Genomic DNA, 22,921 nt, shown 5'->3' on the forward strand with positions numbered 1-22,921 from the left:
CGCTTGACAGAAACTATTTTCAGATGAAGGTCCCACTAAGACCAAACACAGGCAATGTTGACAATGTCACCAAAAGTTACGCACTGCAGCTTTAAGTTTTAAGACGTCTCTCGAGTTTGAACTTGTGATGTGTGTTGTGATGCCCAGTCCTGTTTTTGTCAGAGCACCAGATCATCTGATCTCACACGCTGACATTAGAAATCCAACTCCTTCATTCGGGCAGTTATTTCCGCCAACAATCCCAGTTCCTGCAGAACACAAACCATTGTTGCCGTCAGAGTGCCTCCCTCTGAAAAGTCACTTGATTTCCAGTGCACAACAATAACCTGTTCTGTCCAGTCTGTCCCTTCCACATCCTCCCTATCCTGCCCATCGATACAGTATCATTCCGATGCTCCTCTGGCCCGGAAACCCGCCGCAGAAAATTGCAGTTTACAGATATCAGTGAGAACAATGGTCAAGGATAGGTCCAGCATCCAGCAGCTGTGCAACACAGCTTTTGAGTTTATCATAATTAGTGTTAATAATTACAGTTGTGATAAGAAACAAACAAGGCATTTATTGATGGCATAACTGACGCTGATCCCAGATCATCTCCAGGAGTGCGACGAGTCAGAAGAGAGAGCAGACACTTTGGATTTGGGACAGTTTTGAGCATTGTCAGGTATGTGCGGGATAAATCTCTGCAGGAATGAAGGTTAGTGGAGAGACAGAAAGCTTTTGAGCAAGGGCTTACAAACAATATCTCATTATTTTTAGGGCTTTTTCCTTATATGCCACTAACTTTTCTTTTAGCTTCTTTTTTAGAGGTTTGTGAAATGAAAATGGCAATAAAAAAGTAACATTAAATAAAGAAATGTCAAGGGAGACGTCACCTGTTGCTTTTGAAATACAGGTCAACTAAACTTGATTGTTGCAACACAGCTATCAAGTTATTTAAACACACTATTTCTTGTTGGCTACTGTTTGTAGATATTATCTATATCTGTACTATAAATTACTAGTTTGCCAGTGTAGAATATAGAATTAATTTAAAGAGGCACAAAGCTACACTTTGCTTTCTCAGTTTATCTTTTCCCTCTTGTTTATCTTGTCCTTCTATTAATTTTTTTGTACTTTAAAGTTTGCAGACATGAGTGAAATGAGACCGCTTGGACAAAATCACAATCAACATCATTCACAATGAGTCATGACTTTTTAATACTTGGATACTTGGTGACAAAGATAAGAATGAAGTTCAATGAACTTAATGTGGATAAAGTATATGACAGTGTAGGCTACTCTACTCTAAACTAAAATACTAACTAAAATAAATTCACTACAGTGAAGACATTTCTTTAATCTAGCTGTATATGTATCTGTATTATATTCTTAAAACACACTCATTATCTTTAAATGGTATTTGTTGTATTTATGTTATATTTACGTCTTTATTATACAAGAGACACTGACATTCCCTATAAATATGGTCAAATTCTGCTTTAACACAAATAATGATAATCAAGTTTAAAATTGAAAAAGAGCTGTCAGGCTACGTTTTTTTTTTTTTAATTAAATTTTTAGGTCGGTTTCCTGTTTCAAACAATACCTAAGTTAACATCACTAAATGCCGAAATATGAGTTCTGCAACAAAACCAGTAAAAGACATCAGAGAGGCCAAATCCTGATATGACAATATCCTAAATATAAGGCCATATATTGTCTCTATTGATGTATCAATATATATCTATTTAAAGAGATAGATAAGATGGGTATAATATTTTACACAACACAGGATATTCATAAGCAGTCAGAAAACCCATGTTGCTCGACATTCTCATATCTCTAAAGATGTTAAAAGTTGATGGTAGAAGTGAGGAAGTGTTAAAACTGTAAAACAAGCCATGCTGGTGTGAGTCTGTTTCTCCAGTTTAAATGAAGCCTGACAGTGCAGGTCCTGATGTGGCACATGTCTTTTTGCCCAGGTTTGGGGGGGTCTGGACCTTTGTTGTGTTGCCTCTTAATGTTCTTTGATAAAGTAATTTTCAAAGCAGGACAGGATCCTCTTCCGAACTCTAATGCGATTACTGCACCTCAGAGTCACATAGAGAGGAAGCAGCGGTCCTCCAAGCAGCAGAGGCAACAATGATGCGACCAGGAGCCAAGCAGTATGTGGTGGCCAGGCCCATCTACTCTGAGGAGTCCTTCAGCGAGGAGCATGAGAAGGTCTACAGGCCCCGCAAGACCATCCTGAACCACCTCGAGCAGTTCTTCACGTGAGGAAGATGCTTTTCTTTGTTGTCTGTGTAGATTCTCATTTATCCAGACCATAGTTCTCCAGAAGTAAGTGAATCGTTGGGAGTGCTTCTTCACAAACTTTCAAAACTCAGGAAGCCTTTTGGATAAGAGGTGAATCATCTTTGAGAAATCTAAACATCCACTTGCCACTGATTCACTTACTTGATTTGATGTGCTGTGATGAATTTACAGCTGGGTATAAAGAGTTTGTCCTTGTTCCTTTACATGTATTTGTAAAACTGTACTTATTTTATTTATATCTGAGATTTATTCTTAAGGACAAGATGGCCAATAGCTCAAGTCCGTAGAAATCTGAACATTTTACAACCATAACTGGCATTTTGTGTAATGTTTTATTAATTTTATTTAACACTTGAAATTGGTTGTTGTTATCGTCCCACTACAACACAGATATATCTGTATTTATTTGTTCTTTAATCAGGTAAAATTTGAGTATAAAAATTTGAGTGAATTCAATCTTTTTTTGATCTGATCTGTCACTATTCAGCTAACAAGTAACTTTCTAATGCATTACGTTCAGATGTGCAATAACTTTTTAAAACATTGTTTGAGGAAAATGTAAGCAAAGTGGTTCAGTATATTACCTGACGGATTACTTCATGCAGATAGCAGCATTTACTAACAGATAATGAATGGTTTAACTAACTATTTATTCATCTTAATGAAGTCGTTAGTTATTAAAGGTGGTGTCTGTAAAGTGCAAACTGTAAAGTGACACTTATTGTTTGTGTAATAGCACTAAATAATCATTGCTTAACTCTGTTAAGCGTTGATTAACCATTATTACCCTTAAATCAGAATCAACTTCCCGCATGGAAATTAATGTTCCTGGTGTGGGAAACATGTTCCACAAATGGTTAGTATCTGTGTGGTTATTTAAGGCTCACGAGCAGCACTGGTAAATATTAATGACAGTTAATAAATGCCGAATTATAGTTAATTAATGCTAATTCAGTACTCCCATAAACAGTTGCTCCCGGTATCTTAATAAATCTTAATGTATGAAGTGATGCCTAAATAGCATTATTAAATAATTAGTTAAAATGTTAATTGACAGTTAGTCAAGGCTTATAACAAATATTTACTAATAACTAATAGCTAACTAATGTACCCTTACTGTAAAATGTTACCAGATAAATTACAAAGTATTAAATATGATATGCAAATGAGAGCAGCTGTTATACTGAATTGTTAACTAACTTAAAGTTTTTTTTAAAACTTTTAAGCTTAATGGTTTTAACCTAATGAGTTGAGTTTGTTTTTACCTTCACCTGGTATTTGCTGCTTCTCAGGGCCCTTAATCCAAACACTAATTTCACATGAATACAGCAAAGTACATTATTTATGAAAAACATTCACTTGAAAAATCATGAGGACTTGTCACTGAGCAGAAGAATTAAGTGTCATTAAGTGGAAATTCTGAGAAGGGAATCCATACCTCATATCATTTCCTTCCAACATTCTACCTCAACATGGAAAGAGCCAGTATGGTTGTATGAGTTATCAACACTGACTGACACTGCTGTGATAACATATCTTCCAGCAAGGATACAAGGAAAGCCAGTTTAGCCTATCAACAAAAGGTTATTCTACACTTGATTACATATCTTAAGGATATGTTAACTGCTTTAATTGCTGTTAGACAGTGGTTTTTACACTCTGTTCACTCTCCTGTGCCAAAGTCCATTGAGAAAATCAGCATTTTTAGCTCACGGGAAAAAAAGAGTGGTGAGTCTACTGTTGCTGCATTTAATTAGTTTGTTTCTCTCGGATAAATTATATAAAAAAAGGATTTCAAGCAGCAAAGTCACAAAATAATACATCTGAATTTACTTATAGAGGCAGCACAACTCTACTGTCCCATGATGTACAACTGTTGGATTTTCTCTACGGTATTCAGTGTTGGAGAGAGAAGGTGAAATGAGAAAAGAGATTTTCTCAGAATAAGGACAGAAAATATTGATGATATAAGTTTTAAATTCAACAAATTGAGACAGAAAATAGTATTTCCTTCTGTCCCAGGCTATTTCATGTCAACGGTGACACACTCTTTGGGAATAAAGTGTGCAACCGTGTTTGAAAAGCTTGAAGTATCCCTTTAAGATCAATTTACACTGTCAAAACCCGGCCTCTGTTCACACATATGGAAGCTGTACGTAGACTTTATCCTTGTCTCTGTTGTGTCCTTGCAGGTGTGATGCCAGGCGTGCCAAGAATGCAGCGCTCTCTCTCCTGCCCATCATTGGCTGGATGAAAATCTACAGAGTCAAAGAGTGGCTGCTCAGTGACATCGTGTCGGGGGTCAGCACCGGACTGGTCGCTGTGCTGCAGGGTAAGTATCAACAACACACACACACACACACGCACACACACACACACACACAGGTGGCCAAGTATTAATTTGCACATTGCATTTATTGTAAATAAGTAAAAATGTGAACAGATGTGCAATTCTCAACCCCAAAATAAAACTAAATAATTTAAGATAAAAACTATTAAAATATCTAAAGATATCCATTATTTATTGTTTATTTTTTTACAACACACTATTTGGGGGGGCCCCCTGGTCATCAGGGCCTTAGTCTGCTCATGTCTTTGGCCAGCTGTGCTTAAAAGAGTCCCAGCAGCAGCAGTGGAATTTCCTCACTAGTAAATTTGAATTAGACTAATAATAGAAAGGAATTATTAAAATAAAAAGATTTCTGTGACGTAAGCCTGATGAAATCTCCCTGTCAGATTCTGATGGTTGAGACCTATTTGCATATTATCACCTTTTCATATTTGTTAAGAGACCACAGCAAATTCACTGTACGTTAAAAAACCTACATGGCAATGAAGACAGATTCTGATTCTGATAAATGATCAACGTAAATTAAAACTTAAATACCTTTGGATCTACTCAGAAAAAGAAAGAAATACATGCACTGTATAAAACAACTGATTCATAACAAAATCATTATCTTAAGCAGCTGTAACATACGCCAGAGGAAAGACTTGACTGTAATGTTATCTCATTTTATCAGGTTAGAAACAAGTCACAAAAGTGTAATTTCCCTGATATTCTGAGGGGAAAACAAGTGAAAATAGGAGCAAAAACAACAACAATAGGTTATTTGGAGTTTTTTTCTAAAAAAAAATAAATAGTGCAGATATTTCTGCTCAGAGTAAAACTAGAGATAAATCTGAATGTCCCCATGAACACTGAACTGATAATGTCTTGTTGGTGCCAGAGGTCAGAGAAGAATGACCTGACTGGTACAAGGTGATAGAAAGGCAGTAACATCACTCTTTACAATCAACCTATAAAGAAGCTTTGAAGCAGATGGACGACAGCAGGAGAAGACCTCACTGGGCTCCACATCTTATTAGATGTGCTGTCTGTGTACTTCATGGTGAGTGTATATTAAATGAGCATGTTATTGTGTTGCAGGTCTGGCCTACTGTCTGCTGGCCTCCCTGCCACCATGGTACGGACTCTTCTCTGCGTTCTTCCCTGTCATCATTTACTTCTTCCTTGGCACTTCCAGGCACATTTCAGTGGGTAAGGAATACTACTAATAATAATAATGTTATCTCCAACAAATCTCAATATTTAAAAGAGGAGTCTGGTTTATTTAGTGACAGCACTGCAGAAAGACGAGCTGAAATCACAACCAGTTCAGCCATATTCCAGTTCAGTGACTGTGACAGCCGGATGTGCAGGTCCGGTCATGCAACAAATCTTTGTAATTAACTGATTGTAATGATTCAGCACAGCAAAAATAACTGTTTTGCTCATCAGTAGTTTGTGTGTTTGTGTCAATTAAAAAGCACCATTAGTTTTGATGGTTAAGGATAGGGTAAGGGGCTAGAGAATGCATTATGTCAATGATGTCAATGATATCAATGTGTGTGTGTGTTTGAATCTCTATAAACTAAGACTGTAACGTAGACTCCCTGTGTGTCTCTTTTCAGGTCCGTTCCCTGTCCTGTGTCTGATGATCGGGTCAGTGGTCACCAGGCTGGTCCCAGACGAGGGTCCACCCCTCAACATCACAGGATTTGAAGGCCTGACGAGGGACGAGCAGCGAGTGTTGGTGGCTTCATCTGTGACCTTCCTCGCTGGACTCATGCAGGTTAAACACCTTCTTGTTTTCATCTATTTTTAACCTAACATCCAGTGTTCAGAATAAAATTAATTTATGATCTGAAGACAGAGGTATGCAGTAACCCCTCCACTAGCAGGATTGCAGGGCTAATAATATTGTGACAGGAAGCTTTTGCACACCTACCCTTGCTACCCTTCGTTCCATTTACATTGGAACTCGGAGCTGAGAGTGACGTCACCTCAATGTTTATCCCGTTCCAGAGACAAGTCGGAAAAAACCATTGATGCAAACGCATGCTGGGCTAGCCATTGTTAGCAATACCAGTTGATAACCTCTACACCAGTGGTCTCAAAGTTGCGGCCTGGATGTGGCCCTTCAATCGATTTCATGTGGCCCTCCAGACAACAGCAAGTTGTAACGAGTCATTTCTATATGTTTTTATTTTGAAATTAATCGATTAAAAAGTCATTTCTGTGTGTTAGATGGATTAATTTTGCACCATAAATATTAATTTTTTTATTGTGAATATTGTTCCATATTAAAACAAGCATTTCAAATTATCCAATTCAACTTTATTTGTAAAGCACTTTAAAACACACACAGTGGACCATAGTGCTGTACAGAATAATAGATAAAAGATAGAAAAGTACATATAAAAAAAGGAATAAATGCGGCATATTGATATGTAATCTTGAGCTCTTTTTTTTTACTTGACTGGCCCCCGGCTGACCAGACCACACAGTCAGTGGCCCACAGGTCATTTGAGTTTGAGACCCCTGCACTACACAGTAGTTTGCAGAAACAAACAGCATAGCAACATGTCTACGGTTAAAGGTTTAACTGTATTATGTGCTACTAACTGATTTACTGTGAAACAAACGTGACAGAAATGCTGTTAATGGTATAAAAAAAATAGCAGTATTTCTTTGATGGCGATCAAAATGTCTCTTTATCTTACATCTTACATTATCATACAATCATTAAAAGAGATTTGGGGCCTCTACAGTTGTGTAGAGTAGAGCCAGCAACACAATGGCATGTGTGACTCCAGTAAGAAAATCATGGAGGCTGAGCTTCAGTTTCAGCAGGTTTAAATAAGGAAGAATGTGGCATCTACTGTACGAATAAATAAACAAGTAATATAATAATGACATAATGAAATAATATGCACAATCAGAACGTTACTAGTGATACGTAGTTATCAATAGTTATTCAAGGTGAATAAAAGTTATCTTACTTACATTTGGCATGAACACACACCTTCCCTGAAGACATGAGACAAACTGTCAGCGTTCCAACTGAGTGAATACGTGGGAGACTGACCTACTGTTAACAACTGTAACTCTTAAAGGGCCAGTGCATCAGCAAGTGAATCTTGACATTGAGATTCCCAGTGAAATAAGATTCATCATCTTATTATGCTGTAGTTGCATTCACTGCTACTCTCTTGTCTCTCAATATAAAGTAATTGTTTCCTTTCAACTTTTTAATATGTGGTTGTAGAAAGCACTTGTATACAGATTTAAGCCATTTAACAACATACTCAGCGAATACAATCTATGTCAGCCCATGTCTGAAGAAAATGTTTGCTGCTTTATGCCACCATCAGACAGCCTTTTCTGACTGGATGCTACAGTTTGTGTTGGTTTGACATCCACTCACTCTCACACCAAAGCCCATAGAGAAAATCACAGATTTCACATCACAGCACACAGAAGTTGTTGATCCACCATGAGTAAGTTCAAATGTTGCCTGAATTACATAACCTTGCCAAACAAGGTAGAATTAGACCTGCAGCACCTGTGTCTCTGTAAACTAAAAAGAAATGCTGATTTTCTCTATTGACTTTGTTGAGGAAGAGTGAATGTGGCTAAAATAAGTTTTTCCTAATGGCCCCTGAAGGCACCCTACTTGCTTTTTTGATAATCCTCTACTGGAAGACACTTCCTTTTTATAGGCATTGGGTGGAGGGGATCATGTCCCATCTTACACTTGAACACCAATCCATCCTTATTACACACCAGCTGGGTGCAGCATTTATCTGTGCAGGGAGCAATGGGGGATTGGATGCCTTGCTCAGGAGCACCACAGCCCTTGACCCGTATTGTGATTAGCATAGCTCAGCATGACGAATGAAACACTGTGGAGACAGAGGTGAGAGATGTCTGACGTCTGTGTCTCTTCCAGCTGGCGATGGGCGTACTGCAGGTGGGCTTTGTTGTCATGTACCTGTCTGACACTCTAGTGTCCGGTTTCACCACGGCAGCTGCCATCCACATCCTGGTGTCACAGCTCAAGTTTGTGCTCGGGCTACAAGTCCCAGGCATCAGTGGCCCTCTCTCCATCATATATGTAAGTGGAGAGCTGCTTAAACGCTTTCTCTTTCTGATAAACAGGGCACATCTTTTATCTTTAATTTTTTGGTCCTGTTTGTCGATGATACAAATGTATATTGTTCTGGGAATGAGCAGATTGATGAACGGAATTCATATTGGCAGACTTTTTGAAACAACATTTCTACGGGTAAACGTTGTTAGCAGCAGAGGAAAAAGAAAAAAAAAGGGGGGCACCAAATCCCAATCTTGCCTAGGGCACCAAAATGCATAGAGCTGGCCTCAGTTGGAAGAAATAAAAAATTTATTCTTTCTTTGCATTTAACCCATTCTCTACTAGAAACCTACATAGAACAAGGGATTGAGAAATCATTCACTTGTACTGCCATACATGTCATATTGTGAGGGAAATGGCTACAAAACAAATATATATACCCTATAATTAATTGAATTCATTTATATTTTTAGACCCTGGAGATCATCTTCAATAAGATCACCTCCACCAATGTGTGTGATGTGGTCATCTCTTTGGTCATCATGGTGGTGGTGTTCGTCGTAAAGGAGATAAACGACCGATTCAAATCCAAGCTGCCAGTGCCCATCCCCATAGAGGTCATCATGGTGAGATTGAGCAACACAGTCCTTGTAATGTTCTCATAGCATGAGGCTTAGTATTTATGTAAACACATCATCATAATGGCAGTATTATTAATATTGTGTTGACACTTGACTGTGCTTGGCAGGACTGCTTGTCCTTAACACTGTATAATCTGATTTATGAGATTATTTGAGGTTTTTAAAGCAGAGCTCACATTGTCACGTTAATCGAGCCTAGAGCTGCAACTGACAATTCTTTTCATAATAATCTGTTGATTCTTTTCTTGATTAATCGTTTGATCCATAAAATATCAGAAAACCTTAAAAAATGTTAATCGGTGTTTGGTAAACCTGGAAATGATGTCTTGTTTTGTCCACAAACCAAAATGATTTACTTTTAATGATTTCTTTGTTATCCAGAGCAAAGAAATGAAGAAAATACTCACATTGAAGAAGCTTAAACAATCAGAAATCATGTTTTAATCACGAAAAAAGCTTCAAACCAACTACTCAATTATCAAAATAGTTGTCGATTAATTTAGTAATCGATTAATCGGTTCAGCCCTAATCGAAAAGGTCATAAACTGGTCCCGTGAGTCCTGTGGGTATTAACAGCTGTCACTGCAAATTGTTTCCTCCACAGACTGTTATTGCATGCGGACTCTCCTATGGCTTTGACTTCAAGACGAAATATGGCATTGATGTTGTTGGATATATCCCAAAAGGGTAAGAAATGTTGCACATAAAACAAATTTGATGTCATGTTATCCCAAAGCCTTCGGGGAAATTAGAAATTACAATATCTAGCATAGAGTGTGTAATGTGAGATTTTGATTAAATAACTCAGACTTCTTAACCCCAGTGTATTGGTTCAAGAAGTGACAGTACTTGTTATCTTAAAGGAAGATTTCAGGTTCTTTGAAGTGTGATTTTATGGGGCAATAACACATAATGAATGTGTCAGTGCTGACATCACCTTGTGCAATGCTAGTGTGCTGCTGTGACTGGGAACACAAGGAACAATTTTAGCAACAACAGGTTTACCTCATAAAATCTACGCATGCTTAAGTCTACAATACTGTATGTAAAGAACAGGCTTGCACCATTAGACTGACTTTTCTGATAAGAAACTGAAGTTTGTTTTGCTTTCTTCGTCGCTCACTCTCCCACACCAAAGTCCATAGAAAAAGTCAGCGATTTCACATCAAGGCAGGAAAACCTTTGCTCAGATCAACCTAAGCAACTCACATTTACCAAACGAGGCAGCAGTAGACCATTGGCTCCTGTGTCACTGTGAGATGAAAATGCTTTCTCACAGTGAGACAGCACTGACTGTGTCATTACGTCATTCTACCACGATGCAAGAAACCTGAACAATCACTTGAAAGGGCTCTTTCCTCTCCAAAGATAGCATTTAAATGGAAAATCTCTGTTTAATCCCAATTCCCCCATCATGAAAACAGCAAAAGTAGAGTGTGGAAGAAAACAAATCTAAATGAGAGTGATTTCATATATGACTGCAGGTGTAGCTAACACTGCAAAAATGTGGATCTAATTACAGTCATTCCCACATCTTTGCCATATTTTCTTTATCTTCTAAAATTGCATCTGTATTAACATAACATATTAACACAATACTGGATTATTCCTTTATCTCTTTTTTTTTTTTACTGCTGAGTCAGAGTAATTTATACACCCATCAGTCATGGTGTAAAGGTAATGAGGACATAAAAAACAGTATATTTGTTTATCTGTGAAGCCCCACCCCTCATTAATCACTTGATGTGTCAAAAGAATGACTGAGTGATATCAGCTGACAAGTCATTCATGAACATCTGTAAATCAAAAAGAAACAAAAACTATTTGATGAAATGATTATTATTGTTTAAAATAAAGATCAAATCAGAGCAGAGGTGGAGATTTTTTATTCAATTTTACATTCCATAAAACAACAAAACCTCTCAAGATGGCGTAAACTGTGGATTGTATCAACAGTCATATTTCAAATCTAAAAATCAATACAGGTGAAGGTCACAAGTGTTACTCACGGCATACTTCCTGTTGCCAGTAGGTGACGGGCTACGCAGGTTATCATCACGGACAGATTGGCCCCAAAAAGAAACTGAAAAAGAATAGAGACGGGGCGGAGGCTTGCTTTGTGCTAAAAATGCTAAGATACTTTTAGCTACTACCGTGGGTCATCAAGGAAGTCTGCTGCGTAACTAGTGGGAACACAAAACGTGAAATTGTGTTGTTGTTTTTATTAGACTAACTTGACACAAGCATTCACCATTCACAAGATTGGTGACCTTGAACATGTGCTCAAAGAGTAATTGAAAGACCAATTAAATGATGATAATAATGATGATGATGAGGAGGAAGAAGGAAAAAAAGAATAATCAGAGTGGATACAATAGGGCCTTGGCACCACTCCATGCTTTGGGCCCTTGTGTTTGTTTATTCACATTTTTTTTACAGTAACAAAAAATTGCGGAAATAGTAAAACGGCTTTAAAGAAAAACGATTTCTTAAACCTTTTCTGAAATCAACCTCCTGAAACCTGAGTTATTAGTATTAAAAACAATAATATCATCGAATATCAAGGAAAATAGCTCTAGTCTCAAATGTAGAAGAATGCATGGGCTAAACTACTTAAGGAAGTGTTAGGGAGGAAAATTCTGTACATGAGCATGAACAGAACTGACTTCTTCAATTTCAGGTACGAGCCTCCAATGGCTCCAAACCTGCACATCTTCCAGGAGTCAGCAGTGGAAGCGTTCCCTATGGCTATCGTGGGTTTTGCTGTGGCCTTCTCTGTGGCAAAAGTCTACTCTGTGAAACATGATTACACCATAGATGGAAATCAGGTTTGTAGACGATAAAACCACTATGGTCAATGTTTGAGGGTGATATTAAAAAAATAAACCAACTGCTTTCTCTTTGACTTGACTACAGGAGCTGATAGCATTTGGAGTTAGTAACATCTTTGGAGCGTCCTTCAAGTCTTTTGCTGCGAGTACAGCTCTGTCCAGGAGCGCAGTGCAGGAAAGCACAGGCGGCAAGACTCAGGTACACCAAGGTCTACTTAGAGTTTGAGCCAGGTTTGAACAGGACATACTGAAAAGTCCTAAAAATAAATATTTTGTATGATTTGCTTGAGCTAATACCACTGAATTAGTGACGCCTAATGGTGAAACTGCAGATTGCAACAAACAGATGATTCTGCTGCTCACCCCTCGTGGTTTACTGTAAAGTCCCAGTCCACTGAGACACGGAGCATGCACAACAAGGGGAGGAGCATGGGGTGCCAATTTGATATGCAAATTTCACGTGAGTGCGGATTGCAGAGTGTCAGACTGCAGCTTTGAGCCAAAGGAAGCGCAATCAAATATTGTTTACTAAAATTTGCACTAATGTTACCAAGGACAGTTCAGGAGTCCACTGCAGGGTTATACTTGAAACTTGTTTTGTAAAAGTTTTTCTGTTTTAATATATTTTTATGTTCAGTATAACTTTGCAAGGAAGATCATTGTAGACTTCTTAGTTTTTTAGTGTGCCACAAATAAAAAGGTGTTGCATGATTAACAAGTAAAAGCTTTATTTACACTCAGTCACATTTTATACAAAGATCCAAAATAGCGAGCCAGTCTTTTGAACGGCTCTTTGAAAGGAACGGCTCCTCAAGATCCGACACAGTATATTACTGAGATTTAGCAGTGTTTTCTCTATTAATACTGTGTTCTACCGTAACTAACTTCATCGTAGTACTATCATGCATAATATTACTGAGATTTAGCAGTGTTTTCTCTGTTAATACTGTGTTCTACCGTAACTAACTTCATAGTAGTACTATCATGCATAATATTACTGAGATTTAGCAGTGTTTTCTCTATTAATACTGTTTTCTACCGTAACTAACTTCATAGTAGTACTATCATGCATAATATTACTGAGATTTAGCAGTGTTTTCTCTATTAATACTGTGTTCTACCATAACTAACTCATAGTAGTACTATCATGCATAATATTACTGAGATTTAATTTAATTGATTTTGATTAATACTGTTTTAAATAACAATTTTATCATCGAACACAAACATTACAGCATTATATTTTGTTTTGTGGACTCTACCATTGAATGTGTTGATTTATACTGATTAATTTAAACCATTTTTTTTATTGGTATTGTATGGTAAGTTTTGAATTGTGGACCCTAGGAAGAGTAGCAAGTGCTTCAGTGCACAGCTAATGGGGGGCCTAATTCATAAACAATTGAATTATTACAGTTAAAGCCAGCAATATCTTCAAACTAATTTACAGTTTGCTACTGTGCTTAGGTTGTCACAAGACAAGCACGTTTACATTCCACACATTTTCCCACAACACAATATTGCACTAATATATGAACTGAGAAAGATTTCTAAGCTTTTCATTACATTAGCTTCTCTACTTGTGCTGTCCTTTTCAGGTGGCTGGCTTACTGTCAGCTTTGATAGTGATGATCGTTACATTGGCCATTGGATTCTTACTCGACCCACTCCCTAAGGTAAACCTCCGAACTCACTCATACTTGACATTGCACAACATAAGAGGACGTAAGTGGACAGTGGACAGGCTTAGACCTGACTTCCTTCACCTTATTTCATAGTCTGTGCTGGGTGCCGTGGTCATCGTCAACCTGAAAGGCATGCTAATGCAGGTTAGAGAGATCCCTTACCTGTGGAGGAGGGACAAACCAGACTGTGTAAGTTCATACCTAATCCGTGAGAAGTTATAAAGGAATAGTTGCGTTTGATGATTGGTTGTTTACGGAAGTGTGATGCTGCCACACATACAAAAAAGGGGGGTGCTCAGTATTATGTTATAAAAAGGATAAAATGCTTTCTCATTATAACGTGATAGTTTCTCGCTATAACGAGACAAGATTGTTTTGTCGCTATAACGAGAAACTATCACGTTATAACGAGATAAGATGTTTCCTCGTTATAACGAGAAACTATCATGTTATAACAACGTAGTTTCTCTTTATAACGAGAAACTGTCACATTATTTCGAGATAAGATTGTTTTCTCGATATAACAAGAAAACATTCTATCTCGTTATAACGTGATAGTTTCTCGTTATAATGAAAACACGTAATACTGAGCAACCCACTTTTTTGTATGTGTGGCAGCGTTACACTTCCGTAGTTGTGGAACATTTTGTGGTCTTTTTGCAGTAATAAGATGATTAACCACTTGTTTTTCACCTTCTTTTATTCCCAGGTGGTTTGGATCGGGACCTGTGTTGCAGCCATACTACTGGGGCTGGATCTTGGATTGGCTGTAGGCCTCGGTGTGGAGCTGCTCAGTGTGGTCCTCCGGGTTCAATTGTTAGTATAAGCAAGTCATGGCTTTAGCCTCCTAGGCCTGGGTTATACTTTCCTCATTTCTCTTTTCTGAATATGCATATATGCTCTGGGGGAATTTAAGAAAATTGTAAATGACAGAGAAATAAGCTCAATTGGCTCTTGTGATTGCACAGTGTAATCATGTAAATCCCACTCTTGTTTTCCTGCAGTGTGTGATTGTATTTTTCTTGTGTATTGTGTGTTTGGTGTAACATTCTGTGTTTGGCTGCTGTCTTGGCCAGGTTACTCTTGAAAAAGAGGTTTTAAAAGTATGAAAAGGTTCCTTTCATACTTTTTGTCACCACAAGTTCACCCTCTTTTGTATGTCCTTGTATTATTTGAGTAATGAGTGTTACGCTCACGTGGTACCGTCTTGCATATTCTCAGGCAAGTTTTCCATTGTTATTGTCTTCTTCGTTGTCTCTGGTTGTCTCTGCTCAAGTTTGTCCATGCAGGATCCGTGCATACTGTTCCAAACATGGGTGCATGATGACATTTACGTCACACAGCCCACGGCCAGCTGACCGCTACAAACACGCGGATGTGGAAAGTGTGACCCAGACCTTTGTCTTGTTAACTTTCGGAATTATGAGTTGTGACTGAAGCTTTGTTTGTTTTCCAGTCCTCGCTGCAGCGTGCTGGCCAACATCAAGGAAACAGATATCTACAAAGACAGAAAGGATTATATTGATGTAAGCTGGTTAGTGTTTCTATCATGTAAGCCATGTTAAAGGAATAATTTGACAATTTGGCAAAAACAATTCTTCTTTTCTGGTCTAACTTTAGATGGGAAGGTTGTTTCCTGTCTATTAAAGGTCCAGTGTGTGACATTTAGGTGGTTTAATTGGGATCAACTGAATATAATATAGGTGTATAATCTCTTAAAATCAAAAATTGTATGTGGCTTTTACATGTAGTTTAGGCAGGGCCTTGCTTTTTGGAGGTGGCCATCTTGCACGGGCATGTTTCTATAGCAGCATAAACAGACAAACATTTTGTGAACCATAGTTCCCTTATGTGCTTGGGAGTGGTGAAGGAATCCTTCATGTGTTTGTTATCAGTCTTAATCCTAGATGTTACTTATTTTTACACACTGGACCTTTACATGTAAGGTTAATAGTTAAGCTAGTTAGCATAGGTAACCATAAATACTGGAACCAGAGTAACACACAACCTGGTTATGTTCAAAGTTTAAAAAAAAGCTACTCAGAATCAGAATACTTTATTGATCCCAGAGGGGAAATTCTTGTGTTACAGCTGCTACTATTCAAAGAACATGAAACAAGGATAGAAATATAAGAGTAATAAAAGAAATGAACAAGAGTAAACATAAAGTTAAGAGAGTAAACGTGAAGCTAAGCTATTATCATCTCTAAGCTCACTGTTTAATATATGATTTAATTTTTTTTTTTGCTGGTTTACAGTCTTCATTAAGTTTTCATGTTCAAAAGATTTATGATATTTTTGTTGGAAATTCCTCTCCTCAGATATACGAGCCAGAAGGAGTGAAGATCTTCAGGATTCCGTCGCCAATCTTCTTCGCCAACATTGAGTTCTTTAGGAACAAGCTAGTGGAAGCTGTAAGTATGCATTTTATCCATTACTTAAGTACCTCAGAAGTATGTTATATCTTCATTCTTATTCAAAATATATCTCATAGAATCTAAATCAATTGAAAAAGCTGTCTTAAAAATAACCAAATTAAGTTTATAAACACATTTAATTTCCTTCGGCATCAATAAAGTATCTATCTATCTATCTCTATCTATCTAATGGAGATATAACTTGATAAGTAATTGATAACTAATTGATCTCTATGCTCAGGTTGGATTTAACCCACTGCGAGTGCTGAGGAAGAGAAATAAAGCACTCAGAGTGATCCGGAAGCTTTTGAAAAAAGGTGACCTGCAGTGGACCTCAGTAAGTAATGGCTTTACCTTGTTCATTGATGACAACATGACACGCCTTAGTTGCTCCATTTTTCCACTATGTCGAAAACAAACACATAATAAGTATGATTATGACTGGAACGTATATAACAGTAATAGCTATTCTTAGCTAGAGATAAACGTTTAGACTCTGATGACAGTACAAAGTACACCTCTGATTTCCTCATAAGCAAGTAACAGTGTGTTGTACATGATGTGTTGTGTTGACAAGATAAGGGTTTGTTGTGTTTGGTTGACAACGTACAAGGTTTACGGCACAGATTTGTGTGAAATGCACTACAGTATATGCAGTCAGGACAATGGTCATTGTACATTCCAGTAAACCACAGATATGAGACAGATTATATCACAAAATTCCATCACATTATTGCAATGATAGATATCTCACAGAATTTCAAAATAAAAGTGTCTGTGTTGATATGGAATGACACAAAGATCCCAATAACAATGTATTTGTGATGTAAAATTAATCTATTACAAAAAAAAACATATTAACTTGATATTAGATAGTGGGCCACATGAAATGGACTGGAGGGCAGCATGTGGCCCACGGGTTGCCAGTGTGAGACCTCTGATTTACACAGTGAATTTGAGCTTCCTCCTTCTGGAATGAGATTTATTTTAACTCTAGTATTGGTACCGGGTCAACTTCTTGAAAGGCAGCTATGTTTACCACCACAAGCCTGGAAATCATGAAACAAGATGAGATTTACCACAACAAGTTGTAAAATTGAATCATGTTGACTTAATGACCCCCAGTTTAAAATGAAAAAGGTGTAAACTAAACCCACTCTTCTGAGGTTAATGTCTAATTTGGGGAAAATGCCAAGAAGTGGGCTGAGAGCGGAGGAAGGGAGGGAGAGTGGGGAGAAGTTCAGGGGGCATAGTCTGGTGGTGAAACCTCAACACCTAGTTACACTTGTATCAGATTCGAGTTTTACTCTCTCAACCCAAGTCCTCTCTGGCTGAATTGTTTTTGGTTGTTTGTAATTTGGCAGACATATTATCTCCCATTACAGACAGGCTTCTTGAATACCTCTTGTGGACCAATAAAAGAATCAGAGGATGAGAGCAGCATGGAGGAGCTGGACCTGCCCACTGACTTCAAGGACCTTCCTGCCCGGATCAACTGGAATGCCGACCTTCCAGCCAACATATATGTTCCGAGAGTGGACCTCCACAGCCTCATCCTGGACTTTGCTGGTGTTTCCTTCCTGGACATCTCTGCTCTGAAGGGGCTCAAAAATGTATGTTGTCATGTCACGGCATCAAAGGTAACAATTATTTCATGTTGAATTCTCTTACAGTGTTTTTTTCGTTTTTGCAGTTACTGAAAGAGCTGATCCGGGTTGAGGTGGACATTTACATTGTGGCTTGTGATGGTAAGTATGAAACAAAGTTATTAGTCAGTTCAGTTTATCTATCATCAAATCAAGCATTCTTTTGTAAAGCACTTCTCATAAACAACATTTCATATAGAAACAAGCTGACCAAGTCGACACTCTTTTTGTGAAGACCAGAAAGAAGAGCATTGACAAAATGAATTAGACAAATAATAAAAGCATGAATCAGAGTCATGTCTGCACTGACTTGTAAAACAAATGGTTGCACTCTGGCAATATTCTTAACATAATAAAAAACATTTCGTAAAATATGTCTAATCTGAGGATCAAAGAAAAATCTGCATCAAAAATGACTCCCAGATCTTTAAATTGCAGTCTAGTATTCACTTGGTGTCTCTCGAGTCCAGCACCACTAATGTTTACTTTTGTCCTGGTTGAGCTAAAGAACATTCTCTGCAATCCAGGATGTGATGTCAACTTAAAATCAATTGATCTTGGGTCAGTGTAATGTAAAGCTGTAAAATACTTAGTTTGGAAATTTGTGGATGAAAATACTTTTTATTCTAGTGACTAGTAACTTTTCCTCCCCATCTGCAGTTTACATCCTGGAGAAACTGCACGAGTGTTGCTTCTTTGATGATGAAGTTCAGCCAACCATGTTCTTCCTGACTCTGCATGATGCCATGCTGCACATCCTCACGAAACATCCGGAGATGACACAAATGAAGTCCGACTATGAAAAGGTAGGAAGCCTCTCTGTGAAGAAGTTCCACATAAGACTCAATACTGTATACCCATAACACAATACTCTTCATGTTGTCCTGTAGATTACAACAACAGTCACAGTCCACTACCCTGGAGGCAGTTTGTGGAGCAGAGATGGAAACGTAAGTATTTTGATGTGTGAGCAACAGTATGGTTTGTTTCTATGGCCATTTTTCGACTGCAGCCCAAATCAGATTTGTAAGCATATCCATTCATAATCTGATCTTCCTGACCAACTGTTCACATTATATATGGCAAGTGAGTCAATCCAATCTGCCCGTATCCATATTGACATCGTCTGGTCTGGTCTTCCACATGGATTTCTATAGTTACAGGTCACGTCCAAACCAAATAAACAACAAAATAAACATGTTAACATATTGTTCACACTGCACACATAAGATTATTTCCTGCATTTTGACATCTCGCTTTAGTGTCGAAAGCTACAATGAATATGAAGTTTTTTTATTAACTTCATATTTTTCAAAATTTGCTTTGTCTGTGTAACAAAGTACATAATGTGTGTAACAAAAAAAATGTCTTTTAAAAAGACAAACATTCATTCAAAGTTTTAATGTGGGATACCTGAAAAGTTCCTCCTAGAACTCTTTCAAAACTGTGTTCCATTTACATCGGAACTAGGAGTGACCTTACCACAGGGTTCACCCGTGAACCAGGTGCGAAGTCGGTAACGCCACTGTTAGCAATGCACAAATGGAGTAGCAACATATCTATGATAAAAATATTATAAAAGTACTATTTGTACGACTGATTTACTGTGAAACAAGGCCAACAGAAGTGCTATTAAAGGTAAAAGTAGCAGTGTTTGTATGGTGACAGTCATTTTGGAATCCCATGTCGGTGTTTCAACTACCAATGGAACGCACCATAACACCACAGCATTCACATAATCACTTGGGAATGTCCAGAGGTCAGTGCATATTTTAATGTAGCTATAGTGTAAAGGATGCACATACTGTAAATCCCAAAGCTTTTTCCTTTTCCGAAAAGTATATAACCATTACAGCTGGAACTGTGTTAAATGTTCAACTGCTTCTTCTCACAGCCGACTTCACATCCAGAAACCAGGTTCTAACGTCTGGATTAGAAGACGGCGACTGCTGGAAGAAAACATTAAAACAACCAAAGACGTCTTTGTTCATCTGACAATCAAACAAGGTTTAAACAGTATATATTATACACTGTAATGTAAAGAAACACATGATGCTGTTGCTGTAAATAGTGAATTTGTAGAAATGTGAGGTGCAGGATGTATTTTCATGATAATGAATTAACTGAATTGTCTTTTTTTTTGACAAAATGTTTGCAAAGTTATGTTGTATGTGTATGTACATATATACTTAAAGTATGCTTTACTGTATTTTCATCACTGTATACCATGTATTCAATAACACCCAACAGCCTTGTATACTGTAGTGCAGTGGTTCTCACTTTTTATAAGTACCACCAGAGAAAATATTGAGCTAAAGATTAAAATACTAGTGTAAATAGGCCGAGTAGAGTTTTCTACAGACTTTTCACAGGAGGCAGATTTATTCCCAATAAGATCATTTGCTCTCTCATCATCCTTCTCTTCAGACACTGATATATCCAAACTATGTTAAGAGAAGGTGACTCTAATTATTATTTGATTTGATTTGTCATTTGTTTCATTTTCTAAGCTCTCAGGTCAAAAATCCTTAGCCTCAGCTCCACTATGATGGTATATACAGTAGAACAGTATTTCTTATTTTCCTCCAAGTACCACCAGAGGAAACTATGGATGTAGTGTTTTTATGAAATATTGGAGATATATGTATACAGTATGCAGGTGTTATCTCTGGTATTTTTGAATGAATGTGCTTTTTTTTACCAGTTGTGAATGTATGTGTTAAGTATAGTGTTTTGTTTCTTCAGGCATTTTGATATTTCTATAATGTGATCTAAAAGAGGGCCTAAGGGTCAGAATGTCACAAGAAAATAAAAGACAATTGTATCTGGAGCTAGATCGTTTATTGATCTAATGGATGGTATAACCATGATATTTCCAAGTACATCAAGTGTTTCCAAGTACTAAAAGTTGCATTAAATACAATATGAACAGCATTAACTTGAAACTGAACTATAACGGGTCAGGGGAGGACCCAAATGCAGTATATGGAGGCAGGTTTTATTTATTCACAAAAAGTTCAGCGATAGTTCAATAAAAAACCAGCAAGGGGAAGCTGGGTTCACTTGTCTGAGGAGGCCGCGTGTCTGCTGTAGGAGGACGGGGAAGCAGACTGGTGTGTGATGCACAGGCACACACACACAATAGTTCGTAGCCTGAGCTGCGTACCGTGAAATGCAGAGGAAACTTGAGCCCAAGACAACAAGCCCACACAAGGGAGATGACCGGTCCAGTGCAGGGCTGTTCCGCCACAGGAACAAGCAGGCAGGGAGCAGGCAGAATCCGTTGTCGGGGGCAGAAAGCAGAGTAGATCACCGGGGCAGAGACGGAGCAGGCAGCTCCGGGACAGGCAGGGTCAGTACCAGGGAATCAATCCCAAAAATGCTGGCGAGACTAGTACTGGCGACATAAAACAATCTGGCACTGAGTGAACTGAGAGGTGAGTTTATATACAGGTGATATATGGATTATATATATGAATATAATACTGGTGATCAGAGGCAGACAGGTGGTGAGAGTTGGACTAATGAGCAGGGAGTGGCTGGCAGGCAGGTGAGGAGAAGGAGGGGCTGGTAAAGCTGAGATGACAGAGAGAAGGTCACGACATTGTCAAACAGACAAAAATGAGGATGAATATTGATGTAATATGGTCATTTCCAATTAGTATATAGTAATTGTCTTCATCTATCTTCATCTAATACCTGAATATTACTTTGGAAAAAACATGTTACTAGCTGCTATAATATTACCAATTAGCACCTCAAAAATGTTCATTCATCATTGATTGTTTAAAAGATTTGAAGTGTAACCAAACCCCCTCTTCTGAGGCTAATTTCACCCAATCCCTGAAATCCCTGTTCCGTTTGTCTCAACAAGATGTCAAGCATTGTATGACTCTAATTATAAGCTTTATCAAAAAAGGAAAGTTTTAAGTCTAACTTTAAATACAGTCATTGGGAGCTGGTTCCACAGGAGAGGAGCTTGGTAACTTTAGGTCACATCACAGTGATTTGAATGAAATGGACATTCCTTTATATTCAAGAGTCATCCACTACAGTGGGAGTAATACTGTGGCAGTGGCTACAAATAACTCACAAATCATGAGCCTTGAGTGAGTGAAACAGAAACTGGTTTGAGAGCACCAGCTAAGGTCCCAAACTAAATTTTGGGACCTAAGTGATCTGTTAGGGTGATAAGCTAAAACTAGGTCTTTCAGGAATGAAGGGGCCTGACCATTAAGTGCTTTTTACGTGACGAGGAGGATTTTAAATTGAATTCGAAACTGTACGGGGAGCCAGTGAAGAGTAGCTAACACTGGACTTATGTCTCTTTCTAGTTCCTGTCAGAACTCGTGCTGCAGCATTTTGAATGAACTGAAGGGTTCTCTTGTTATCATCCTGATAATAAGGAGTAATCTAGTAGATGTAACAAAAGCATGAACTAGTTTTTCAGCATCCTTTAAGGACAGAATGTTTCTAATTTCCATAATGTTCTGCAGGTGGAAGAAGGCTGTTCTGGTAATTAGTTTTACATGTGATTCAAATGACATTTCCTGGTCAAAAATAACTCCAAGTTTCCTCACAGTGGAACTGGAAGACATGGTGATGTCATCCAAAGTGACAATGAGGTCAGAATTGTTTTCTCTGAGGTGTTTAGGGCAGAGTATAATGTCCTCATGACCTAAAGACCTTTTTTCTGAGTTTAAAAATAGAAAGTTACAGGTCATCCAGGACTTAATGTCTCTGAGACATTCCTGGAGTTGAACAACCTGCTTTATTTCATCTGGCCTCATTGATAAATATAGCTGTGTGTCATCTGCGTAACAATGAAAGTGTATGTTGTGCTTCCTAATAATGTTCCCTAAAGGATGTATATATAAGGTAAAACATATAGGCCCGAGCACTGAGCCTTGTGGAACTTCACAATGTGCACAGTTCTTTTCAGTGAATATCCCTTTTCATCTACTTCCAATCTATATTATGGCAGGCA

The 22,921-nt window shown here is 37.9% G+C and overlaps 1 protein-coding gene across 2 annotated transcripts; it reads left to right on the forward strand.

Annotated features, from left to right (window-relative positions):
• Positions 1-411: 411 nt before the first annotated feature.
• LOC122766008 (chloride anion exchanger-like) lies at positions 412-20,764 on the forward strand. 2 transcript variants are annotated; one of them, XM_044020581.1, is made up of 21 exons: positions 412-664; positions 2,078-2,255; positions 4,491-4,630; positions 5,729-5,839; positions 6,253-6,413; positions 8,574-8,738; positions 9,188-9,340; positions 9,960-10,042; positions 12,036-12,183; positions 12,272-12,385; positions 13,785-13,862; positions 13,965-14,060; positions 14,581-14,687; positions 15,328-15,397; positions 16,193-16,285; positions 16,530-16,625; positions 17,674-17,901; positions 17,982-18,036; positions 18,595-18,740; positions 18,825-18,884; positions 19,829-20,764. In XM_044020581.1, exons 2-21 carry the CDS (start codon positions 2,125-2,127, stop codon positions 19,856-19,858), a joined length of 2,265 nt encoding a protein of 754 aa, XP_043876516.1. In that variant the 5' UTR covers positions 412-664; positions 2,078-2,124; the 3' UTR covers positions 19,859-20,764. The 2 variants fall into 2 exon arrangements, with proteins under 2 accessions (XP_043876516.1, XP_043876517.1); XM_044020582.1 differs by lacking the exon at positions 412-664 and having other exon boundaries at positions 962-2,255.
• Positions 20,765-22,921: the final 2,157 nt, after the last annotated feature.

The sequence above is a fragment of the Solea senegalensis genome, linkage group LG3 (genome assembly GCF_019176455.1).
Source record: "Solea senegalensis isolate Sse05_10M linkage group LG3, IFAPA_SoseM_1, whole genome shotgun sequence".
Classification (NCBI taxonomy): domain Eukaryota; kingdom Metazoa; phylum Chordata; class Actinopteri; order Pleuronectiformes; family Soleidae; genus Solea; species Solea senegalensis.

Excerpts from the sequence above, each read along its gene's own strand:
- LOC122766008 (XM_044020581.1), top strand. The coding sequence starts at position 2,125 with ATGATGCGACCAGGAGCCAAGCAGTATGTGGTGGCCAGGCCCATCTAC. Across the intron at positions 8,739-9,187 it reads GCCCTCTCTCCATCATATAT|ACCCTGGAGATCATCTTCAA; the intron begins GTAAGTGGAGAG and ends TTATATTTTTAG. Across the intron at positions 18,885-19,828 it reads TGTGGAGCAGAGATGGAAAC|CCGACTTCACATCCAGAAAC; the intron begins GTAAGTATTTTG and ends TTCTTCTCACAG.